Raw genomic sequence first — 26,978 nt, 5'->3', positions numbered from 1 at the left:
CAGGTATTACTAGTAGTCATGCATTTTCCCAACCTGGAAACCACTTCCTGGAGATCAAACAATGCATTCCAGGCTCCTTTTGTAGTGGGTGGGGCTGAGGGACTAGTTGGAACCAATGGGCTGTGACTGGAGGCCAAAGCTCCTAGGGCCATTGTGCAATGCCCGGCTCTCTCCCTCAGCCTGGAGGGTTGCTGGGGCTGCAGCAGCCTGGCAAGGGTGAGAGAAAGCTAGTATCCAGCATAAGCTAGTCTCCCCTGACTGATTCAAAGATCCCAAAGACCACCTGATTTATGGCAAGGAGGGAGAACAGCTTCCCTATGAGTGGTCTGTGTGGCTAGTGGTTGACAGACACCTGAGCCAGATGCTGTCGTGTGTTTAGCCCAACTTCTTCTTCTCTACTAGAATTCTCATTTTGTTCATCAGCCCCAGGAGATGAAGCATGAGTCCTCTGTGCCAAGAGTTCTGAGACTTTAGTAGGCATCAGAATCACCTAGAAAGCTTGGTGGACACAGATTGCCGGGCTCTAACTTCACTATGAATTGTCAATTCTAACAAGTTCCCAGAGGATGCTGATGCTGATGGTCCAGGGAACCACACTTTGAGAACTACTGGTCTAAACCAGTAAATCCCACTCTCCTTTGTCAGATCCTTACTTTTTTAACTTCCCTTGCAGTTGGAAATGGTCATGTGACCCCATTTTGGTCAGCGAGACAGAGGGAAGTCTACAGGGTAACTTCTGGGAAAGTTCTCCCAATACAAGGAGATCTTTTGTCCTGCCTTAAATATGGTTGAGTGGAAACATATGTGGTCCTGAGGCAGTCGTCATGCAAGCCATGCAGTAACAAGTCTGAAGAGGAAAAGCCAACATGCCAAGGACAGCAGAGCAGAAACAGAGAACAAAACATGGGTACAATTTGGTCTTTCCTGGTACAGAGGTTCTGAAACCCTTGGAATTTCCAGTGATAAGAGTAACCAAGGTGTTTTTTGTTATGTGAATGACATGACTTTTGGATCACCTAAGGATGGGGGAGGTTTGGAACTTTCAGTCCCACGCCCTGGTGGGATTTCTGAGGAGAGGGGAGGAACTGGAGGTTGAATCAGTCATCAATGGTCAATGATTGAATCAATCATGTCTATGTAATGAAGCCTCCAAAAAAATCCAAAGGGAGGGGATTCAGGGTGCTTCCAGGCTGGTGAACCAGAAAGCTTCTATGTGCTACTGTGTTAGGCCCCAACTTCCCCAGAGACATTCTAGCAGATTTATTGAACTCAAGGATGGGGTCATGGGAACCCCTAATCTACAGCCATGTGGTCAGAAGCACAGGAAACGGCCTGGACTTGTGACCAGCATCTGAAGTGAAGGGAGATCTTGTGGAACTGAGCCCTTCACCTGTGGGAACTGAACTGACATGCTCTCCAGGTAGATAGAGTCAGAATTGAGTTGAATTGTAGGAAATCCCACTGTCCTTTGTCAGATCCTTACTTTTTTAAATTTCCCTTGCAGTTGGGAATTTAGGTGTCAAAGAATTGCTTGGTGGTGTTGGGGGAACATCCACACATCAGAATTGGTACCACAGTCCTTAACCTGCCTTTAAGGAACTGACGCACCAACCTTCCTCTAGGCTCTTCCCTCTCCAGGGTAAGTAAGTGTTGAATTTTTAAGCCATTGTTAATTAGCACTGGGGCAATGTCCACTCTCCTGGCCTCATGTTCTAAGTGGAAGGACTTCACCCAGAGTAACATTCCAGGCCTCGACCTCCACTGTTCAATCAGACAAGTGACACAGCAGAAGGGACTGAGTTCCTCCACCTCAGGCCCCTTCCCCTCCCATCTGAAACCATCTGCTACATAGAGGCATACTTTGTTCTCCTCTCCATGATATAGCAAGTTTAGTGGGGCTAACCCTGCTCTCGTTAAGGAGGCCTGTGCTGCCAATGACTAGAAGAGACAGAATCTCCAAAATGGCCCATGAAAATATCCCACCCTAATCCCCAGAACCTCTGGTAGGATGAGCTATTGCTTTCATGGCTATGTTGTGTCATATGACACAGTTATTCTTAAGACAGGGAATTATCATGTGATCTAGTCACATGAGCCCTTAAAAAGCAGGGCACCATTCTCAAGCTGGTGGCAGAGGGGCAGAGGGAAGTCAGAGAGATACAATACTCAAGAAGGATTCCATGATGGCTTTAAACATGGAGGGGCCATGTGCCAAGGAACGCAGCTAACTCCTAGAAGCTCTCAATGGCCCCCACCTGACAACCAGCAAGGAAACAAGAATCTCAGTCCTACAACCACTGGCAACTGATTTTTGTCAAAACCTGAACGAGTTTGGAAGCAGATTCCTCCCCAGATCCAGAGCCCAGCCCCAAGATATGCTGAGCATAGCACCCAGCCAAGCCTGCCCAGATTTCTGACCTATAGAACTGGGATACAATAAACGTGTATTGTTCTAAGCTTCTGCACTTGTGATAATCTGTTACACATCATTAGAAAACCAATACAGCAGGGAAGTCCTTCTGATTCAGGGCAAAGTAGTTAATAAGTCCTTTTGGCATCAAAGCAAAAGCTACGTTCTCTGATTAGCTTACCAGCAATAAAGCTGACATTTTAAACACTTTAATCTCTATCTGACTCCTGTGTCTACACCGCAAAATACAGGCACCCAGAAGTGCATTTTCTATTTTATCTTTACTCCACTAAAAATCTCTTCCCTACAGCTGAGGGAAAACATAGCAGATAAGAAAAAGACTTAACCCTTGAGCAGGTGGAAAAGAAAAAAAAAAAAAAAAAGGACCTTCCCCACAGGGGCTGAACTGCACAACCCCAAGCTTTTATTGGTTTACAACATTTTCAGTTTTCAACTGATCACCTAAGAGGAACTGGCCTTTGAGATGTAGTATAAATGAATGGCAAAGACCTTTGAGATTTTCCACCCAAACTCTAGGCGGCAAGCAAACTGCAGAATCGGTTGTTTGTGTATTCAGGAAGTCGGCTGATATTCCTGAAGTACAGTCACCCCTTCCAGCAGCACCCTCCGGTGTCGGGCAAATGCATATGTCGCATGTTGCCAATTCCATAATATACTGCTGTTTCCTTCCTGAAAGACTCCCAGTCCTTGATGGAGCTGCAAGGGACTGAGTGTGCCATCAGCATAAAAATGAAATGCAAGGTTTTTAAGGCTCTGTCCCAGGGTCCTCTGAACGATTCAGATTCACCCGAGAGGCAGCTTTAAGGGAAGGAGAATAGTACTCTCTATTTGTAGTTCAAAATTCCCTAGGGGAAACTAAGTCCCCAAATTCAGCAGCAGATGTGGTCAGAATGATTGCAATCTCTTCCTTCATTTAGAATACAGTAACTGGTTTCTTTCTTTTTTTTTTTTTTCTAACGGGGAATTTCAAAAGCTTTTAGTGCAATCCTTTCTGTCTACAAATAAGGAAACTGAGATCTGGAGAAGCTACATAAAAATAAAAAATGCCAGATCAGTCATTTCTCCATTTGAATCCTGTTCTTCTGAGTGTTCAATCTGCCAGATTCATTTTTGTCTAACTTGGAGTGGGGGCATGAGGCCATGGCTGAAAGGGCACCTCCGAGAAGTTCAAAACGGCTCTTGGAGATGGGGTTGCCGTGTCTGGTTTAGGGAGACCTGAACATCTGAGAAGCAGAGAAGCTGAGCCTTGACGGTTTCCATGGTGACCACTGAGCCCAAGTGCATGCTTTAATGAGCCAGCTGGCTAGCCAGCAGCCCAGGAGCAAAGGTTATGGGACATTCCGGGAAAATCCACGTGCTCCTGAGCTCCTCAGATGAAATCTGAATGGATGGCTATCCCGCTAATAAGGGCTTCTTTTGGGAGACACACACACACACACAGCAGATCTGAACGCTGTGTGTCTGGCCCTGTTCTCTGCCAAGTTCTCTTGCATACATTATTTCATTTAATCATCACCAAAACCTTCTCAAGTGGATTCGAATTCTATCCTCCTCTTTCGCTGATGAGTAAACGGGGCAGGATCACTGTAAACCCAGGATCACTGAGCTCAGAAGAGGCAACTCTAAGCCAGCTCTCTTGCCCTAGTCCTCCACTCCACTTTAACAAACCTGAAAGTGCTCACCTGGGGAGCTCCCTTGCCTTCTAAAGTCACAATTTCTTGTCTCAGAGAGAAAAACCAGTGCAGCTTTAGAACTCACCACTGATCTATCTTTGCCCATCACTGTTAGAATCTGAAAAGGTGTTTAGACTGTCAGTTTTATTTTTTGCGTTGTTTTGTTTGTGAGAGAGAATGAGAGCACAACACGCGAGCAGGGGAGGGGCAGAGGGAGAGGGAAACACAGACTCTTAAGCAGGCTCCAGGCTGAGTGAGGAGGGCCATGCTGGGCTCCATCTCACAGCCGTGAGATCATGACCTCAGCCAAAATCAAGAGTCAGATGCTCAACCGACTGAGCCACCCAGATGCTTCTCACTCAGACTGTCATTTTTTAAATATTAGACATCATCAGAAACAACTCCCTGAAACAGGTTTGAAAGACTTGAGAATTAGGTCAATAATGAAAAAGAGCAGAAATGACATTGCATCTAAGCCAAACAAGTTATCTGTGAAATCATATGGAGAAGTGTGAGTTAAAGGGCACTGGGAACCCCAACCCAATCACATATCCTTCACATACCAATACATTTCTTAAGTTTTTGTCCCTTGTTTAAAGGTAAGTATTCTCAAGTGGAAAAAACCCACTAAGACAATAGCAATCATCAACATCTTAGTATAAATTAGTACATTAGTGTACTATTGCTGAGGAGCACTCAGAAGTGGGGGTGGGGCGTGGGGAGATAGGGTGAGACCATGAAGAGACAAATAACAAAGCACAACACAGTATCTAGACAAGGCAGGCTTCTGGAAGGGGTCTTAGAAGCTAGGATCAGCCTAAAGACACCACACTTGGACATAAAAAGGAGTAAGTAAGTTCTAATAACAAAATAAATGGATTTACTCCTCTACTTTATTGCAAACACACTTAGGACCCAATCTTCCATTTTTAAAACGGAACTAAGTGTTTCTCCCATCTTCAGAAAACCTGTTTTGGCAAATCTGTACTTAACCTTCTTGTATTGTGATTCTGGAAATACACTGTCAAGAAGGAAGCTGCTGAAGGGAAAGGAGTTTTAGGCACAGTACCTGTGACCACCGTTGGCCAAAAGAGAAAACACGGTCATAATATTATTCCTTCAAAAGTGACAATGATACGATAACATCCTGATAATTCCTTCTGGATCCTGTCAGGCTAAAAAGCCAATTGGATCGCAGAGGTCAGGGTGTGAATAGACACAGTACTCACTCGAAAGACCTTCTCCACTCTTGCAATGCTTTTCCCAAAGATGGTTCCCAGTTGGTCTCCAATTCCAGCCAATAAGAAACCAAAAAGCGGAATTCCAAAGATGGCATACAAAATACAAAAGATTTTGCCTCCTTCAGTGCTCGGAGCAATATTCCCATACCCTGGTGAGAAATATCAAAAAGAGAGAGGGAGAGTGGTGAGGTGGCAGAGAAATCAGAGGGCTGAACCAGAGAACCCACAGATAGACGGAAGGATTTCTGCACTTCCACGAGCAGTCGGGGAGTAGAGCTTCATTTCAAAGGCCCTCCGGCAATCAGAACGTTGTTCCATTGCTTCTCTCTCTTCTCTCCTTGGAAACAGTTTTTTTTTTTTAATTTTTTTTTTCAACGTTTATTTATTTTTGGGACAGAGAGAGACAGAGCATGAACGGGGGAGGGGCAGAGAGAGAGGGAGACACAGAATCGGAAACAGGCTCCAGGCTCCGAGCCATCAGCCCAGAGCCCGACGCGGGGCTCGAACCCACTGACCGCGAGATCGTGACCCGGCTGAAGTCGGACGCTTAACCGACTGCGCCACCCAGGCGCCCCTCTCCTTGGAAACAGTTTTAAGGAGATCCGGCTTTCCTGGATCTTCATGTGTTTAATTAGATTACACTTTAGGAAAATTGGTAGTCACCCAGAATTGCTCATGGAAATCGGTACCATCCCCCTCAGAAACACCAAACATCTTGGACATGCCTGGTTCAGGGAGACCTGAATATCCACGAAGGGCTCGCCATTGCCCTTTGTAGATTTGAAAGGAGCTTCTCCTTTATCGTCTCATCTCATGTGCCTCCCCTTCGCCCAACAGACTTGGCTACCCCCGATATTTGGCTCTATAGGGAAACGGATACTCCGCACTAAGGAGGATATGTGGCCTGGCACAAATTCGGAAAGGACCCATGGATCGTACAGTCCCACCCCGAGCCACCTGAAAACTGCAGAGCAGGGAAGGAAGACTGTGTGTGCGTCTTCTCACAATGAGTGATGTTTAGCTCTGCTTGGCTTTTGCTCCTTACTGGGAACTTTACATCGTCTCTGGATCCTGCCTCTCTTCCCGCCCGCTTCCTGCATCAAGGGCTATCAAGCACTAAATACATATCTACTGGTGGAATGGAGGTTTGAAAATAAAAGAATCTTTCTATAGTCATGGCTATAATGTATATTTCAAGTAGTGCTTGAAAATACCAGCATCTTCATTCTTAAGAATTCTGCAATTACGTAAGTAACTTCTGTATAGTGAGCACTGGGTTTCCACTAGATGGATGAGACTAATGGAAGTAGGGCTGGAAAAAAAAGCAGGGGTGGGGGAGGGGCTATGGTATTACTGTGACTTATAAAGAGATGAGAATCTAAATTACTTGCTATTCAGTTTCATGCCAATGAGTATTGCAATGTTATGCTAACTAGCGCCCAGATAGTCATCCAACTATTCTCCCATAACAGGGTAACTCATGTGGGGCCTGTTTCTAGATCCATGCGATGGGTGAGTTACTGGGCTCATGGTTATGGTTATGTTAGGGGTGCAGCGCAGTCAAGGATAATGTTGATGCGGTCCCATCCTCCACCTCCTATGAGCCTAGAGACCTCGCTGCTGCTGTCTGCCTTCGGGTGATGAGTCACCTGGCTATTTTTCTTTCCAATTTTCTTGTCAGAATTATTCAAACCTCTTATCATGAATTATCTCAGTTACAGTTTCCATTTCTTAAATGAGCGTTCAGGCAAGCCTTCCTCATCTTGCATTTCTTTTACTCACCACCACTGCCATTTAATTGTGCAAAAAAAAAAAAAAAAAAAAAAAAAGGCTCCTGGAACTTTTTTCAGGTGCTTTCAGGAACTTGGACAAAACCATTTTTCTAAGACTTCCCCTCTAGAATAATCTGATTTACATTGAAAGGGGAATAAATGTGCCTACCCAGCTTCACTTTATAGAGGTGGATATTGACCTGTGAAAACATTTATGACTCTTGCCTGACTGTCTCAGTATTGTCAGAGATTACTGTCAGAGAACGTAGGTTTTCCTTAGTCTGAGTATCTCAGAAGGAAACATACAGCAGACATAATTGAGGCTTTGAGCCTGCTGAATAATGGGCGTCTTATTAGCCCCGACAAGAGGTACACACTCTTGCCCCAGCTTTCTGTGAGATCTGCCCCACCATCTGGGTAAGGACTGTGTTCAGGGAATTTCTGGTGGCATCCAAGAAGCATGACAAAGAAGCGAGAAGACAGAGGCTCCAGATTCAACTCGACCTCATTCCACTTGGTTGTCCTCGGATGCATTTAACCTCTACAAATCCCAGGATGAGAGGAGTTCAAGGGAAATGGGCACAAATCAGTGAACTGTAAGGTACTATACCAGTGCAAAGTAGTATTATCACTAGTAGCATTACTGAAATTGGCTCCTTACTTTTTCAGTGTTTCATAGACTAGAACACCAAAACGAAGTTAAAGTTCTCGGGTAAGGACACAAGTAGAGTAATATTCACTAATATTCAAATAAGTCTTTAAATATATTTAAGGCCATCACTTCATACTGGGCATAAGGTAATTGCCATTTTTGAGTAATGCTGTGTTTATGCATGTGTGCGTGTGTGTGTGTGTGTGTGTGTGTGTGTGTGTGTGTGTGCACACATGTGTGCACGTGTCCCCTGGCTCTGATGGTCTATATGGAAAAGCTGTTCCAGTGGAACCCTCAATCCTGTCACTCTGGGAAAATTCTAGATGAATCACATTTTGGATGTTTGCTCTGAGGCAATGGGAGGGCCACATTCCTGGATTTTTGGCTCTGCTTTACCGGGCCTGTTGGACTTCCCTGCCCATCCTTCCAAAATCCTTGGCAGAACTTTGAAGTTCAGAGTGATGGTTATGGACGCTCATGGCTAGAGACCGCAAAGCTTCCTGTTCTGACACTTCCACTTACTGACTCTCAGATCTTGGGTATTTACCTAACTTTTCTGCCTCACTTTCCTCCTCTGAGACCGGGCTGTTAACAGCACCTGCCTTGTAGCTATTAAAGATAAAATGGGTTACATGCAAAGTATGAGTTGCCTGTAGAGATTAAATACATGTAAATCATGACACAAAGTAAGCACTCAGTAAGTAGTAGCAATTATCATCTTGCCCGGGGTTTTCTGTAGGAAGGAATCGCTTCTGAGCAATACGTCTCCAGGAAGATGAAGCCCCAGGAGAAAACAGATGGCTGGCTCCTCTCTTCCCTCCAGAAACTCTGCTGTTCTCCCACAGTGCCAGGACAAGGGGACAGAATGTCTGTACTGCCAGTGGGGCTGGCGCAGGGAGTTGGGTGGGCCCACAGCTGCATCTGGGGTGTGGGAATCTCTTGGTGCAGCTAGGGCCAGCAACATCTGGGAAACGAGATGGGGTGACGTGGCAGCGAGAGAGGCAGTTGGTCAGGGAGCACACAGGAATTTGGACTAAGCAAAAGAAGTCCAAAGAGCTACTCCACCAACCGACTTCCGGTGACTTCTGGCAGGAGATGACCTGCCCGGCAAGGCCCATCTGTTACAAATGAGAAGGACCAAGGCAGGGCTTCACTGTGTTCACCTCTGGCTAGAAACCAGTTCCAGGCCCTTTTTGAAGAGAAAGCTCATGTTTAAAGAAGACTGCCTGAGTAGCTCACACATAACACCTGCATTTGCTATTTAAGCCGAATCTTTGCACAACCGTGTGCCATTCAGCCTGTTATCTGGTTAAAAAGTGTGCATTGTAGGCCCAGACTGTCTTATGTGTGCAGAACTGGCTTTCTGGGAGTGCAATCTGTGCACCCACACTAAGAAGGGCCCCATGCTTGGTCTATTGATCTGCTGGTGCCATTTTGATGTTCTTAATCATTTTTTAGCAAGGGACCACACTTTCATTCTGCTCTGGGCCCTGGTGAATGAAGCTGGGCTCCACTGCTTACTAGTCGTGAGATATTGGCCAAGTTACTTAACATCTCAGAGCCTCGGTAAACTGAGGCTAATAACAGTACCTACTGGCTATGCTTAATGTGAGACTAAGTGAGATAACTTTGTGGAGCACAGTGCCTGGCACCTAGTAAGCACTCACTAAATGTCGGCCTCAGTGACTATTTCCAAAGCCACAGATTAGCATCCCGTTCAGGTGCTGCTTTAAGTAGAACTATCTGCTCAGGTACTTTGGCGCAGGTACTCTTAACTGAGGTCATCAGGCAAGTGACAGTTACTAGCTGCTATCTGGGACCTGTCCAGGGGCTCTCTCTGATATGAGTGGAGTCAGGTGACTCAACCCAAAAACGCCTCGAAGACTAGCATTGCATAGCTGTTGACAAGAATGTTGTCATTTGCTGCCCTGCTACAAATAATGGTTTGTGGGAAAGCATCTGAACAAAGAAGTGAGCAGCATTCCTCCCACTTAGAAACCCTAGTTGGTGGGAACCCACCATCAGAGCCAACATCCAAGGGCAGTTGGAGCTTCCCCACATCAGAATTAGTTACTGACAAAGGGGACAGGGGACAGGGCACCCTCAGCAAAGACTGAGCAGAGTCTGGTCTTCCTCTGACGTGGCTCCTATTTTGGACAAGTGCCTGAATATATTCCCTTTTGCTACACACTTGTAAGTCTGCCTGTGTATCTGAACATAAGAAAACCTTGTTTAAAAAGAAGTACTTTGATACCTTCAGCTAAAAGGGACCCCTGATGCTTAGTAGTATCACTGCTTTTCAGAAAAGACTGTTATTCCTAAGAACTCTCTACACACATTCTAAATAATGAACACATTTTTCTTGCGTCTGACGAGTACATAACCTCATGTGGCTCATGAGAGTCTTTCTGGAAAGCAATTTGGCAAGCCTTTAAAAAGTCCATGCGCTTCACCACCACAACCCCTCGGGGGATCCTCCCCAGGAGACAACCAGAGGTAAAGACCACACTCAACACACGAAGACTTCACACCACAGTGGGACACAATCACAAAATGGAAACGGCTTAAGCTTCCAACATGTGATTATGGTATGGATGGTGTATCCAGTGGAATCCAATAGAGATCATGTTTTTCAAAGAACCTCAGCGATTTGGGGAAATGTCTACAATATTACATCACAAATTATAGGAACTCAAGTAAATAGGCAAATGTTTGGATAGTTCACAAATAACGAAAAGACAGCTCCTTAGCTCCAGCTACCCCACTGCCTGACTCCTAAATAGTGGAAAATTTCTCAAGAACTGGAAGAATTTGAGGACTCTGGGTTTTCTTATAAGCCTTGCTACCACGTGCGATGAATGAATTTGCCACCAAATAATTGAAGGGAAAAAAACCACATTATTTCTTCACCTCATTATTCTTACCAACATTGTACTAAGGCTTTACTTAGAATTCTCTAACTGTAGGATTTTATAAATATCCTCCATTCTAGAGGTAAAATTTAGCCAGCTCCGTGATTTTCAGCTTACAGTGTATTCTTTTTCACTTAAGAGAAAGGGAGGGTCAGAGAGACAATAATTTACCATCGAATAGAACAAGGACCTAATCTCTAGCAATAATACTGAGCCATGATACTAAAGTGGACTTTTAATTCGGGTTGGATTTTATTTTTGCTTTGTGTTTTGTTTGTATGCTTGGTTTTAGTTTCCTGTTGAGCACTCACAGTCCCTTCAGACTTTTGGGAAGGGTCTTCATTCATAGATATGACAGAGTGTCCTGCCTCCCGCTCCAGAGCCTCCCAGGTCACCAGGACACAGGTACCTGAACCACAGGCTCATCCAATAGGATGTTCTCCATCAGGAGTGAGTGGCCCAAAAAAGGTAGAAGATAGTGCCCGCAGGTGCAGTGACCAGCACAGTCAGGCACGGGCCACCCAGGCCAGAGGGCCCTTATGGACCCTCTGGTGATCTCTGACCCATTGTGTGTGTCACTTAGGATTTTTTCAGTTTTAGGTAACAGAAAACCCAATGCAGTCTTGCTTAAGCAAAAATAGAAATGCACTGCCCCCAGTAAATAAGGGATTTAACATTTATTTCTTAACACCTCGTGGGTAGCTCCACCTAAAGTTCAAAAGATGTTAGCAGGACCCCATTTATCACTCTGTCTTTCCTCCTCTGCTTCTTTAGTGTTGTCTGAAGTCTAGCCAGGAAAATGACTACTAGTGTCTTGTGCCTATCTCTTTCCAGATTTACTCCAGTAAGAACAAGAGGAAGTCATTTCCTCCAAAGCTCAAGCAAAAGCCCAGGAACTGAGTTTCTTATTGGCCTATTCGAGATCTCATGCCCGTCTCTGGACTAAAGACTTTGGCCAGGCACATGCACAGTATTGGATTTCTTGGTCTAGAAAAGATGATTCATCCCCTGAGGCCTGGAGGCCAAGCATGTGGGGGAGGGGTGCCACTCAGGAAATGGTTATCAGGAGACAAGTGTATATAAGTGTATAAAGTGAAACCCAGGCAGCAGAAACCAAGGATTAAGAGTGATTTGCACAAAGTCAAAGATTCCCATGTACATACATTAAAAAGGGCAGCACATGTTACATATCAAATGTTTCTCATTAGGCACATGGAACCACCACTCCCCATCACAAAAGGTCATGTGGTCAATGAACACTGCCGTTTAATAAACCAAGCCCCTGGGATCCTAGCAAGTTGACACAATAAATACCATCAGTGTGCATTCCAATGTAACTATAGTGTTTTGCAGCAGACCACTGATTTAGCCATTTTACAAAGCAAGAAAATTGGGATTTTTTTTCTTTTTCTGTCTTCTTTAACACATACTAATGTCTCATGGATCCAACACTGGGTACTGGAGTGCATCTTCCAAAATGTACCTCTTGAAGTGGCCCAGACTGCCTCAATTTTAATCCTTTTACTATAAATCCTCCGAAAATGCATGGCACATTTCTCCCTCTTACTGACCAGACTGGTGACACAATTTAACCTGACACTGGTCTTCTCTGATCTACTGCAGGGATGCTCTCGGGTGCCGTTGAGTTTTATAGCACTTTTTGCCCTTATATCAAACGGTGCCACTTCCTCTGTGGGGAGCTATGAGTTGTGGACTAAATGATCCAGTCTTGCCTGGAGTGTCAAAAGGCTTCTAGGACCCAATCCCACTATAGTGTGATGCCCACCTCCAACATGTGTAAGAGCTGATTTTACTATGTTTGTATCTTTGCAAATGTGAACATGGTATGTCATATAATTAGATTAAAGGACTTTCTGAAAAGAAATGCCAATTCTCTCTCATCCCAAATTTTCTCACTGCATATAACTTTCTTGAACGCACCAATGTAGAAATAATACAGGTCCTAAAGGCTAGGTCTAAAAACAATAACTTCTAAAAACATAGAAGCCTATGCCTCTAAAACAGTCCTCAACCTCGGAAACTTGCACTAATAGGAAGTCGGTCATCAAAGTGCCCAAGGAGGGCACACTATCCAACACCCACTTGAGAGATGGTCGTGAAGGGTAAGGAGAGGGAAGGCATAGCTGGGCCTCAGAGAGCAACAGACAAGGGAGGTCCTCCCAGAGAGCATAAAAGGAGTTAATGACGATCCTTCCACCTCCAGGGCTGAGGGGCCTCTCGATGCTATGTGTCTCCTGTTCTTCTGAATGAGAATTTTTATTGCAATGTGACTAAACTTTTGTAGAGGCGCAGAAAACTCTCACTTTCAGCAGAGCTGGGAGAGGAATATTATTTATAGCTTCCCCCATGTGTGTAAGGATTACCAAAAGGGTTGGACTGACACCATATGGGAAACAATAAAGAGAAGAAGCACAGAGAAGGAAGAAAAGGCCCATCAGTAGAAAATCCCAGAAAGTGCCAGCAAAAATCCAATTATGATGGTGAGGCTCTCATTCTGAACTTCAAAAGAACTATCTTTGTTCGTACCAAGTGTAGAAAACAGGGTGAAGAGAGAGAGCAGCAGAAGCCCCCTTGAACTTGATCTGGTTCAGAAAAAAGCCGAAGAGGCAGGACTATACAGAAAATCACATAGATGGGTCACACTTGCAGGAAACCCTCTCTCTCTGTGGCAGCAGAAAAGAGGACAAAGATGTGCTACCTAGAAGGTTACCCTACCTCTCCCGGCTCTCCTCCTCCGGCCGCACAGAATCTTTCAGCAGATAGCTGGATCGGGAATATCGTTTGTTTTTGGCATCAAGTATTTCGAAAGGAAACCGGTCCAGCATAAATACAAAGCTTCTGTTTTTTAAAACTGTGGCAAGAGGGGTGCCTGGGTGGCTCGGTCGGCTAAGCATCCAACTCTTGATCTCAGGGTCGTGAGTTCAAGCCCTGTATTGGGCTTCACACTGGGCATGGAACTTACATAATATACAATATTACCAACAGGTGAAAGGCACTCAGTCAAAAAACGCTGCCTCAACCAGACAAAACGTGTGACCACCTGTGAAGTAATCACCTCCAATAACCATCACAGCAAAACCACAAAGCAGAAGAGCCGGAAATCAGGAAAGAAACTGTGAGATAACAAGGGAAGATGGAATGTGAGCTAATGGCATTCTGGAAAGAAATACGAAAGGAAAAAATATCCCCTAATGATCACAAAAATGAAAATAAAATTGGAAGGAGCACATGGCAAAAAAGGCACTGTGAAAAAACAGGAAAGGAAGAGAGAAGATAACAGGAACAAAATGGAAACCACATTTTCCGAGTTAAAAAGGAGTGGTGGGAGGGGGGTGTGTGCCTGGGTTGCTCAGTCAGTTGAGCGTCTGACTTCTGCTCAGGTCATGCTCCTGTGGTTCACAAGTGCAAGCCCCACGTCAGGCTCTATGCTTGACAGCTCAGAGCCTTGGAGGCTGCTTCTCATTCTGTGTCTCCCTCTCTCTGCCCCTCCCTTGTTTGTGTGCTCTCTCTCTCTCTCTCTCTCTCAAAAACAAATAAAAACATTTTTAAAAATTTTTAAAAAGGAATAGGTGGAAAATGATAGACACAGAAGACAGGCAAAGTAATGACAATATATGTATAGTCAGAATTCCCAAAGAACAGAACCAAAACCACATGGCAGAGGATATGTGTAAAGATGACAATCAAGAACACTTTCCTGAAATAAAAGGGACAAAACCTACTTGTATTATCAGATGAAAGAGAAACGGCCCTTTGTGTAGCCAAGGAACAAAGTAAAATCCCTTCTAAAAGGGGGAAAAATTGGGCTGGCATCAAGTTTCTCCCCAGCAGCACAGACATTAGAAAAGAGTGGATTATCACCCAGAAGACCCTCAAAAAAATAAAATGGGAGTCACAGATTTCATTTCCAGACACACTGCCCCTCGAGGGTAAGGCTATATTTTGAGCAAAGCTGAGAGAGAGAGAGAGAGTGGGTGCAAGCAGCGGGGCGGGCAGAGAGAGAGAAAGACACAGAATCCGAAGCAGGCTCCAGGCTCTGAGCTGCCAGCACAGAGCCCGACATGGGGCTTGAACTCACAAACTGTGGGATCATGACCTGAGCCGAAGGCTGACGCTTCACCAACTGAGCCACCCAGGTGCCCCTCCTATGAGCCCTTCATAAGGCAACTACTTGAAGATGAGTTTGAGCCAAGTAAGTGGTGATGAGAAAAGCCACAGCAGAAGAACGAGGGCTGAACATTGACAATATATAACTGTGGGACCAGGACTAAAACACATGTGAGTATCAGGTAACAGAACACAATGTAAATCACAGACTCTGACGTTATAGAATGATCCAGTGAGTAACACCCAACAGCCCAAGTGCGAAAGAAGTAGAGACGCTGAGTAAGTTCACTGACTGCATTCTACGTCACAGCTGAGAGCCAAGAGTTATCATTCGATGTGGGCAAATCATCAAATAGAAACATAAGCATATTTAACAATTTAAAAGTAAGCATTACAAGGACGGTATCGACTAAAATTGTGTGAGAGAAGAGATGTCTTCACCTGTGATAGAGAACTAGCAAATACTGCTTAAAAAAGTGAATACAGATTTTATTATATATGACTGTAATTATAAAGTTAACCCCTAACACAAAAATCTAAAACTCCCCAAGAATCAGAAAAAAGACACACGCAAATATAAGACAAAAACCGGTGCAGGGAAGAGGTAATCACAGATCACCATAGGATCAGTTATAAAGGGCATTTACCTGGTCAAAATAAGGCAAACCTTCATTGTTGATCGAATTAAACCATATTGGGAAGATAGGGGGATAGGAAGAGAGCCCTGTACAGAAGGGCAGAGGGGAAGAAAGAGAATCACAGGGAATATGTTCCAAGACCCCAGTGGTGCCTGAAACCACAGACAGTACCAAACCCTATACAGACTATGTTTCTTCCTATCCATGCATACCTACAATAAAGTTTAATTATACAGTAGGCACAGTAAGAGACAACTGATGATGAAATAGAACAGTGATAACCATACACTGTCATAAAAGTTATGTGAATGGTCTCTCAAAATATCCCACTGTTCTGCACTCACCCTTCCCCTTCCTGTGATGATGTAAGATGATAAAATGCCGACGTGATGAGATAAAGTGAGGTGAATGATGTACGCATTGTGATGTAGCATGAGTCCACCACTGACCTTCTGATGATGAATCAGAAGGAAGACTGTCTGCTTCTGGACCACAGTGGACCGAGAGTAAATGAAACCATAGACAAAAAAAACCATGGTTGGGGGGACCGCTCTGATTCCTCACCTTTCACAACTGGAAGTCAAGAAATAATCTCTAAAACTGAAACTTCTGGAAGTGGCAATACAAGTATAATATTTAAAGACAGGGAAATGAATGTTGAAATAATCAAAAGAGAGGAGAGCAGTTGCCCCAGGGGAGGTGAGGAAAGGCAGAGGGGCAGAAACGGTTGTGCTTCATTAACAAACTTCGTAGAACTTTTGGATTCTTTCGTTAACAACACTAGTAGTAAAAAAAAGTACAATTTTTGAAAAGGAATTTGAGCTCAACTGACCAATCCATGTTTTGATTTTCTATTCTGATCGTTTCATCAGGTCCTTTCAAACTAAAGGCTCTCTAGCCTCTCGTTTTGAAAAATGAAATTCCTTAGTCTGCTTTGCCTTTTATTGAAAGCCCCTACAACTACTGCATTTATCCAGCAGTGTTTCATAAGCCTCCTTTGAACCTCAAGCTGCCAGCGTTCTAGGACCAAATGTTGACTAAGTGCCGTTTCTCGGGGCCCCCACAAAAAAAGATATTAGCAAAGGAATGAATACCTATGGTGGTGATGACAGTTCCAGCAAAGAAAAAGGCACTTCCAAGGTCCCAGTGACTGCTGTTGTTGGAAGAGTTTCCTATTGGACTTACTCCTGCATTATCAGCGTCAAGGGCATGCTGCAAAGAAAGCAAGAAAGCACGAAATTCAGTTAAAAAGCTTAAAAAAAAACCCCAAAGCTCTCAAATTCTTTCCCTGCTCAAGAAATTGCAGTGATCTAAAGGGGACCGGTCATGTGAATGCGGGTGCAGACATAACATGAAATACTAAATACCCACTTATTAAAATTGGAAAATTAATGTTAGGTGGGGAAAAAAAGATATAGAGTATGGTGCCATTTATGTAAAATTTGCAGGCACAGGATTTAGACAATCTAGGCACGGATTATGCAAAATGCATACCTGTCTATTGCATACACATAGAAAGATGTCTAGAAGGACTGTCACCCAAAATGTCATTCCTGGAAGGCAGAATTTTTAGTTGCTGTTCACTCTTCCCGTTTCTGTTTCGTTACAATGTTTTACACTGAGCTGGCTTCAGGATGGCAGGAGGTCAGAGCTTGGGCTCCAAGTCAGACCGCCATGGCTCTACCCACTCTTAACTTCAGAACCATGCACAAGTTATTTTAACCTTTGTAAACCCAAATGTCCTCATTTGCAAACTGGGGATAATAATACCTTTCCCTACAGAGTTGTGAGGATTGAATGAGATGGTTCATATAATACACTCAGCCCAGTGCCCAGCACCGAGTCAGGGGGTAAGAAACAGCAGCCAATTTCCCACCTGTCATTGGACAATTCCTCTACCTCACCCTGCCACCCACCCACACACACACACACAGCTCCTATTGTAAATAAATGACAGTGACTCCTCCTCGCTGGGTACAGGATCTGGAATGCCACACACCTTAAATTCACAATACATTGGCCACATCGAAGATCTAACCTCAACTCACACTACTAGAAAAGCCTCCAACCTGAGGCAGGACGACACTCCATGAGTCATTTCCTTCTACCTCTGGGCCTTTGCTTATGCCCTCCCCCAGTTGTGTCTATCCTGCAGAGTCCAATCCAGATCCGACTTCTTCCAGAAGGCTCCATCCATGTACCAGAGCCCCCCACAGATAATCACTTCCCAGGCTCAGACTTCTGCGCCACGTATATTTCATTGGCTTTGGATCACACACTCCCCCGCTGAGACTTGGCATGTGTAGAATAGGGTGGAAAATACCCCAGCGGTCCTTCTTGAGCTGGCCTCTGCCAATCCCTTTCAGGCCAGGGGAGAGTGTGGGAAGAACCTTCGAACAGGTGAGCTGTGGTAAGGAGGTGGAGCCTTCAGACGGGGCTGACAGACACATGAGCTACTTCTGGAACAACAAACAGAGACACCGTTCCACGGACCCAGTTGGAATAACCCCATAGGGAGAAAACAGGACCCAATTAAATACTGAAATGTGATTATATTTATCCTAAATAATGCCCGTTAAGCTTTGTTAAAGCAGACAGTGTCTGCCACAAATGAGACCAACTGAAAAAGTCAGTCATTACATTCTGCCTTCCTTAATCTGAGGTATTTCAGACTCTCTAGGCCAGGGATCAGCAACCTTTTTCTGTAAAGGGCCCGAGAGTAAATATCTTAGGCTTTGTGGGCCACATACGGTTTCTGTTGCATGTTCTTCTTTTCTTTTTACGATGCTTTAAATATGCAAAAACCATTCTTTTGCTCATGGGTTATACAAAAACAGGCTGTGGGCTAGATTTGGCCGAGACCCCTACACAACTGACTGATCAACAGGGGGGAAAAAAAAAATCCCTTTTGCTCCAGGTTATTCTTTCCTGCCCCTGAGAACATGAGCTCCTACCCTGGAGGCTGTTTCTGGCACCCCAGGATTCAAAATCCGGCCGTGTGGGATGTGTACAGGCTGTCTTAGCTGATGTCTAAGTGACCTAATTGACAACTATCACTTATTCATCAGACGCTAGGCTCTGCCCTGCTTCAGAGGAAGACACATGGCAACTCCTTCCTGCTCGTAAAAGATCCATTTTCACTGTGCTTGTGTGAGTGCTGTCCGACCAAACCCCAGGCCTTAGCTAGTGTTTATGTCCTCGTTACCTATTCAGCTCTGCTAGGTCTGCCCTCAAGTCACACCTTGGGGGCAGCTCTAGGCCACAGTCACTTAGATGGGCTCAGATCACACTGTCAGCACCGAGTATTTGCAACGTCTATGAAGCTGCAGAGAGAGCCGGGGTTCAATCAAGTCTCACTGTGCCGAGAAATGTACACAAATGTCATAAGCTGCGTATAAAAGTACAGATTCGCCGCAAAGACAAGTGGGGAGGATTATTTGTTTCATCAAAACATCCAGAGTAAGATTCCTTTTCAAGTCTCATTTTTTTTTTGAATTATGCAATTGATAAATATTTAATGTTTACATATGTAGCCCTCAAGGAAAGCGTTTGTCGGTGGAAAGCGAGGGAAACGAACATTTTGTTGAGTTTGTGCCTTCAGCCAGGTGCTTCAGAAGTGTTTTTCCACTTTATCCTTTCTGCTGCTTGGATGTTATCCAGTTTTACCCTTTCCGCAACGTGCAAGAAAGTAACGTTATCCCCACATTAGAGACAGGGAACCAGGCTCAGGGAAGGTAAGTAACTTGTCCTAGGCCACACAGCAGGGAAGTGAGGCCAGAATTCAAATCGGGACCTGGCCTTTTCCTCTATAGATGGCAGTCCTATCCCCACCTCCAGGCTCACCTCCAGGCTCACCTCCAAGACATAAACGAGGCTGAAGACGGCCACTGCCCAAGAATTCAGGCAGAAGGACCTCTCAACGGATCATTTCTAATTAGACTATATCCTTAAATACACAAACGCAGGCACCAAACTGCATTTGGCTGTTGGCACCAGTGAGATCTTAAGTGCTCTGCATTTAAAATAAAATTTAAAAATAAATAAACATGGGGACGGGTTGACTTTATACCCTGAGAGGGAAAGGACAGAACAAAGAGGGTGCAAACCCTGAAAAAGCCGGAAGACAAGAAAGAAAAGGTGAGAAAGGAGTGTCAGTTGATGCTGGGAGTTCAGGGTTCAGCCACAGCAAAGCCAGGGCCACTCAAGAGCAGGTCCATCCAGTATCAAACGTTAACTCTGTTTATATATGTGTTGTAAATCCCTCCCTCGTTTTCCCAAATCTATACTAAAGTGGGCGACACAAGCAAATACCTTGAAGTGGTTTTGAGGAAATTAAATACAAGGCACAGTAGGGCCCGAACAAGACTCAGAACCAGAGCAAGGAGAAAAAGAAGTTCTCCAACAAGTCCCCACGCCCTTGGTGAGGCTTTGGACAATCCCCAATGCCAGCAATAAGATTTGATTATCCCATCCAGATCTGGTGAATCAGAGAGACTCCAGCAAAGCACCAGAATTAAAATGCATTGGCAAACTCACGCCCCGCACACAGAGAAAACCCAGTATAAACAGACTGCTATCACTCGAAGCGATAGCATCATTTTTAACTCAACAAGAATGTTTCTGATGGAGGGCAGAGTTCTAACTTTATTAATTTTTAAAGTATTTTCTAATGATCTTAACTGTTTGAACCCAAGTGAAACGTTTTAAAATTAAATGTGCTTGTTTTCACATTGCGTTTTTCTCTGTGTTCAGGCTGCAGAAGTGAAGCTAAGCCAGGCCATTAGAAAAGTCTGGGCACAGAGATAAAGAAATCATGCATATGAGCTGTGTACTGTTTCACTTAAAAGATCAGGTACAGGGTAGAGGCGTGTCACCAAGAGTAGCATCACGTTAGGCCATAATCTCAGACCCGATGCACATCATGTGTTCACTTACAAGTTCAACCACTATCAAGTTCAGAGAGGTCTTATGAGAATCAAAAAAAAAAAAAAAAAAAATTACACTAGATGTGATATGAGAGCCTCAAGCTTCAGGGAAAGAGTATTCTAGATAAGAGAGCATTACTTTAAAATTTAATTCCACTCCTCCTTGAATTTCCTTCTTAGCCTCTAAGTTGGAATCTCCAGCACCCACCCAACTACCCAGCAAACGACTCAGGAGCGAACGCTGAAATCAATAATAAATGAACAAACTAAAGTAATAAATTCAGGCCCATGCAACTTACTTCTTCTGTAAAGGCAGACAAACCTAAGAAAGTAACCCAACAAAAATAAATATAGTGATGATTTTAAAAGAGAAGAAGAAGGTGAGAAGCTAACTTGCATGGAAGCAAGATCTTAAAAAGTAGAATCGTGGTTGCCAGGGGCTGTGGTGGGGAGAATGGGGAGATGTTGGCCAAAGAGTACAAACTTTCAGTAACAAGATGAGTAAATTCTGGGGATCTAATGCACAGCGTGGCAATCACAGCTAGTGACAATGCATTACATGCCTAAAAGTTGCTAAGAGAGCAGATCTTAGGTACTATTACCACAAAAAAAGAAATGCTAATTATGTGACACGATGAAGGTGTAATCTAATTCCACAGTAGTAATCATTTTGCAACATACAAATGTATGAAACCAATATATTATACACCTTAAACTTACATGTTATAGGTCAATCATATCTCAATAAACCTGGAGAACAAATAAATAAGGGTATGTCTCTCCCCCATCCTCCCACCCCCCTAACCCCCGCCCCTCCATGTATTAGGACCACCTGAAAGGTATAACAGAGAAACCACAGCCACTCTGAAAGTGAGGCGGGGGATCTGAGGTTGATATGAAGGGAAGAGGTAAAGATGGCCCTTGGAGGCACCCCCCAGCAAGTACCCCCCCCCCCCCAGCTTTCCCCAGGGCTGTAACCCATAAGGCAATGCTGGGCTGCACAAATCACTGTTCTGGAAGGCGCAAGATACCATCACAAGTGTTAGCACTACAGCGGAATGAATGATGACCCACAGGAGACCACTAACTGTCTGTGGCTTTTCTCCTATGATCTGTGTACTCGGTGAGATAATCTGTTTCTGTTTCCTTATGTGGCACCGAAAAGAAAAACCAACAAAGGCAGAGCAATCATGACTCAGCTGGTCTGAGACTCTGGCTGAAGAATACAGCCAACGGGTGCCATATGCACAGACGCTAACAGCCAGAGCGATCATCTGACTTAAGTCCAACCCAGGACACTTGCCGAGTAGAGAGGGGCTCTGTTAATAATCATGGTGGGACCAAAAGACAGACCGAATGCAGGACGTATGGTCACTTTACTAATAGCTTATACCACGTGGACAAAAGGAAAGGGCCTCGTCTGAGAACCCAAAGATGGTTCTGTGTCTACAACATTCTTAGTCCCAGGAGGGCACGGTCAGCAAAGGGGTCTACGAAGTAGATAGTTAGCTAGATAGAGGCTGTGGCAGGATGAGGGGGTGGGCATGAAAAGTGACTCCATAAATATATTACAAGAGAGCACACTTTCAGCCACTAATGGACAGAAGGAAAGCCACAAACCCTGTGAGGCAGAGAAAGGCAATTGGCAGAACGCATTCATTACGACTCAAAATTGCCCCTAATGATTCAAACCCCAACAAGAGGGCAGCCCCATCTCTCCACGTTCTTGCGCAGCTGCGGCGGAAGGGCCTCAGGTAGGAAATGGAAGCGTGGTATTAATTTGTTCACCACAGCTGCTTTTTATTTCTCCTGCTTCAGAAGCAATTCTCATATAAATATTTCCCAGCAGCAGAAGTGAATATGCTAGTGCAAGGAAAGGGGCAGTCTTACATCCAAGGGCAAGGCCACATCACAATATTTCAAACAGTGGGAGGGTACCGGAGAGGAGATCTGGAGTGGCCCCCCCAGCAAGGCACTTCTATGGCTGATTCCAAGAAGCCTTTGCTTCAGTACCCAGGTGGACAGTACGACCACCATCGGCCTATTTCTCTCACAACAGAGCAAATCTGTGCATCGAGTGGCAAACGTTCAGCCTCTACACATTACTCAGCTTCTCTGAGCCTCAGTTTCCTCGTCTATCAAGTGAGGGGCCTTTCGCTGTCAGGATTTTCTTTTTTAATATAATTCATTGTCAAGTTGGCTAACATACAGTGTATATATACAGTGTGCTCTTGGTTTTGGGGGTAGATTCCCATGATTCATTGCTTACATACAACACCCAGTGCTCATCCCAACAAGTGCCCTCCTCAATGCCCATCACCCATTTCCCCCCTCCCCCACACCCCCCCCATCAACCCTCAGTTTGTTCTCTGTATTTAAGAGTCTCTTATGGTTTGCCTCCCTCCCTCTCTGTTTGTAACTATTTTTTTTCCCTTCCCTTCCCCCATGGTCTTCTGTTAAGTCTCTCAAGTTCCACATATGAGTGAAAACGTATGATATCTGTCTTTCTCTGACTTATTTCACTTAACATATTACCTTCCAGTTCCATCCACCTTGCTGCAAATGGCAGGATTTCATTCTTTCTCATTGCCAAGTAGTATCCCATTGTATACATAAATCACATCTTCTTTATCCACTCATCAGTTGATGGACATTTAGACTCTTTCCATAATTTGGCTATGACAAATCTTTGACAAAGCAGGAAAGAGCATCCAATGGAAAAAATAGTCTCTTTAGCAAATAGTGCTGGGAGAACTGGACAGCAACAGGCAGAAGAATGAAATTAAACCACTTTCTTACACCATACACAAAAATAAACTCAAAATGGATGAAAGACCTAAATGTGAGACAGGAAACCATCAAAACCCTAGCAGAGAAAACAGGCAATGACCTCTTTGACCTCAGCCGCAGCAATTTCTTGCTCGACATGTCTCCAAAATGAACTATTGGAACCTCATCAAGATAAAAAGCATCTGCACAGCAAAGGAAACAATCAGCAAAACTAAAGGCAACTGACAGAATGGGAAAAGATATTTGCAAATGACATATTGGAGAAAGAGTTAGTATCCAAAATCTCTAAAGAACTTACCAAACTCAACACCCATAAAACAAATAATCCAGTGAAGAAATGGGCAGAAGACATGAGAAGACATCCAGATGGCCAACAGACACATGAAAAGATGCTCAACATCACTCATCATCCGGGAAATACAAATCAAAACCACCCTGAGATACCACCTCACATCAGTCAGAGTAGCTATAATTAATAACTCAGGAAACAACAGATTCTGGAGAAGATGTGGAGAAATGGGAACCCTATCACTCCATTGGTGGGAATGCAAGCTGGTGCAGCCGTTCTGGAAAACAGTGTGGAGGTTCCTCAAAAAATTAAAAAATAGAACTACCCTATGATCCAGAAATTGCACTACTAGGAATTTATCCAAAGGATACAGGAGTGCTGATTCATAGGGGCACATGTACCCCAATGTTTATAGCAGTGCTTTCAACAATAGTCAAATTATGGAAAGAGGATTTTTTTTAATGTATGAAAACTTTGAGAAGTGTGCCTTGTCATTTCATATATAATAATACTAATGATAGCAGGAATCCTTTCTGAGCACTTACTAGTGCACAGAGTGACTCTGTTAACCCTCATGATGATCCTGTGAGACAGGCATCACTATCTTCATGTGGGACACATGAGATTTAGAAGAGGGAAGTACCTCGACCATGGTCCCACATCTAGGGCACGGCAAAGTGAGCCAGTGGCTGCTATTAGAATTGTCAATGGGAGGGGCACCTGGGTGGCTCAGTTGGTTAAGCGTCTGACTTTGCCTCAGGTCATGATCTCATGGTTCACGAGTTTGAGCCCCGCGTTGGGCTCTGTGCTGACAGAGCAGAGACTGGAGCCTGCTACAGATTCTGTGTTTCCCTCTCTCTCTGCTCCTCCCCTTCTATCTCAAAACTAAATAAACATTAAAAAACATTTTTTTTTTTTTTTTTTAAGAATTGCCAACAGAATTGCTTCCTAAATGCCGGAAAGGAAGACTCTCTCCATCCTCGGTGTTCTTCTTTCTCCCCATCCTGGACCCTCTTGGCCCAGCTCCCTGCCTTGCAGACAGCAGGCTGGATCCCACCCAGGCTGGAACCCCTCAAGCATCTATGAAAGGTGGAGGGAGAAGGGAGAGGGGACTGATATACCTGTGCCTTCCCCTCCCACCTGGCGGATGGTCAACGTGGCCCTCTGCCTGTGCTGGCCATCCTACAGCCATACCACCTCAGCATCTCCCACAAAGAAATGCCAACAAAAACTTTTTATGTCCAGACCATAAAGAGAAAAAGAGAGAGGCACCTTCTGCGCCTTGGTGGATATTACGACGATGTTTATTTTCCTGCCATCCTAAGTATCAAGTTATGTGCAAATATCAGCCCTTCCTCGGGTCCCTGACAGCAAGCTTTCATCAACACTTTACAGCCTGGTTATAAATCTAAAGGGAAGGCCACCTGCAGAACGGAGAGAACAGTAGAGAATCTGTTTAGAGAATAAAAGAGCAAATCTGAATTAACTGGACCATATACCCAGAGCCTATGGTCTTAGATAAGTAACTTTCTTGCTACCACTACTTAATTCTTTGGCGGGGTAATGTTCTAAAACTCAATTCATTAGCATCTGGCTATACACTAATGACTAATCTATCTATATATTGTCATGTGGGGTCAAGCCATATTTGGGGATCTCTTTTACCTTCCAAATTGTGCCTTACAATGTAGAATCAATTCTCTCTCTCTCTCTCTCTCTCTGACTACATGGGAGGATGAAATAAGAGAAATTTTAAACCATGAGGAAAGCAACAAGCTCATGAGGAAGTAGAGTATCATCCATGCTCCAGTAAGATCAATAAGCTTCCTGACGAACTGTCACCCTTTCATCCCAGTTTGGACTCATCCTGTACAGACTCAGTAACCAATTTGCCAAGTGATACTCAAAAGTCACCCTGGTCCTGCAGAGAATGTTTGACATATGCCCCATTCTCTCTGCACTTGAGATCATTCCTATCAAACATGAGTCCGTCCACAATTTCAGAGGTGGGGAGGGGGAATTTACTGGGCTACAGAAGGAACTCCAGGAATTCGGATTCACAGCAATGTGAGCTAATTCCTTCCATTGCTATGGCATTCAAGAGACCCTGAAATCTAAGAGATGGTTCATAACATCATGAAAGAGAGATGCTTCTGCTATCTTGTTTTCATTGTAGCTATTGACTTAGACTCTTCCTTGCTCTTGAGTGTTCAGTATGAATCCCAAATTAATACTTCATTTCCCGTGCCTCTGTAGACAACATGCCAGCACCTATAACCAGCACCAGTGTCTAATGAGCATGATTTGATCTGGGAACAAGAAGGAAGTGGAGACAATCCCAGAGACTTTGGAGAAGCTCTAGAATACTCACAAAAATAATCATAGTAGCCAGCATTTGAAATGCACCTTCTTCTCTTATTCAACCCTCACAAAAACCCTGTTATAAAGTCATGTTATTAATTCCATCTCTTGTCTAAATGAGACAAGAGAAAGCAAAAGTAACTTGGCCACAGTTGTAGTAGCTGGTAAGTGGCAGAGCCGGGACTGGTTAAAGGCACACTCCTTCAACTATGCCTTCTCCTGTCTCCCACAGACACCTCTCTGTCCAGTGTGCAAACATTTTTCTAAAGCTCATCTGCTATGTCACTTTCTCCCACATGAAATAGGACAATATAGAGAAGAATTTGTGATATGGTCCTCATTTCTCAAAGAATGAAAGGTTAACTCCTCACTTACTCCATAAAGTTAACCTGGCATCAGCAAGATTTCCATCTCTTCTGTCCACTGAGAAGGAAAGGAATTTCCTTGTTCTCAGCAAAGACTAACAAGTTACTCTTCACCACAGATCTGAATGACAACTCATGTACTTTGGTTTTAAACAGAATACACCTGACCCAGCCTCAATACCTTTATGTGAAGACACAACGTCTCTCTAGAGCACAACCAACAGGTAATCATGACCCTCTGCCGTCCTCACAGGTGAATGAAGGTCCTTTTGAAGGTCCCACAGGTTGAGACATAGACTCCTGCTCTGTGAATAAGGGCCCAAGTGTTTCCTTATCTTCCAGCAATGGCCATACTGGATTCCAACTATCAAGACAATTTGGTCTCCCTGACGATTAGTAGAACATTGTGGTTAAAAAGCACAGATACTGGGGATGCTTGGGTGGCTCAGTCGGTTAAGTGTCTGACTTTGGCTCAGGTCATGATCTCATGATTGGTGGGTTCGAGCCCCATGTTGGGCTCTGTGCTGATAGCTCAGAGCCCGGAGCCTGCTTCGGATTCTGTGTCTCCTTCTCTCTCTACCCCTCCCCCATTCATGCTGTGTCTCTCTTTCTCTCAAAAATAAATAAACATTTTTTTAAAAAATGTTTTTAAAAGCACAGATTCTGGGGCCAGACTCCCCATCTGCAGATCCCAGTTCTACCTCTCAGTCAAGCTTGGGCAAGTTACTTAACTCCTCCCGTCAGTTTCTTACCCTCACCTCAAAGGATCATGTCAACATTAAATGATAAAGTATTTACAGC

The 26,978-nt window shown here is 44.3% G+C and overlaps 1 protein-coding gene across 3 annotated transcripts in view; it reads right to left on the bottom strand.

Annotated features, from left to right (window-relative positions):
* The window catches only part of KCNK10 (potassium two pore domain channel subfamily K member 10), a 129,997-nt gene that overhangs the window by 33,479 nt on the left and 69,540 nt on the right, over nucleotides 1-26,978 (bottom strand). For all 3 annotated transcript variants that reach the window (XM_086709073.1, XM_025919485.2, XM_086709074.1), the window contains exons 3-4: nucleotides 16,542-16,659; nucleotides 5,334-5,494 (exon numbers count right to left, since the gene is read on the bottom strand). In XM_086709073.1, coding sequence (XP_086565199.1) covers nucleotides 5,334-5,494; nucleotides 16,542-16,659 — 279 coding nt within the window. The remainder of the gene's footprint in view (nucleotides 1-5,333; nucleotides 5,495-16,541; nucleotides 16,660-26,978) is intronic.

Source organism: Puma concolor, chromosome B3 (assembly GCF_028749965.1).
Source record: "Puma concolor isolate L17-30 chromosome B3, mPumCon1.1.hap2, whole genome shotgun sequence".
In the NCBI taxonomy this organism is placed as follows: domain Eukaryota; kingdom Metazoa; phylum Chordata; class Mammalia; order Carnivora; family Felidae; genus Puma; species Puma concolor.
The sequence above is the reverse complement of the archived record's forward strand: the minus strand, read 5'-3'. Positions and strand labels throughout refer to the sequence as shown.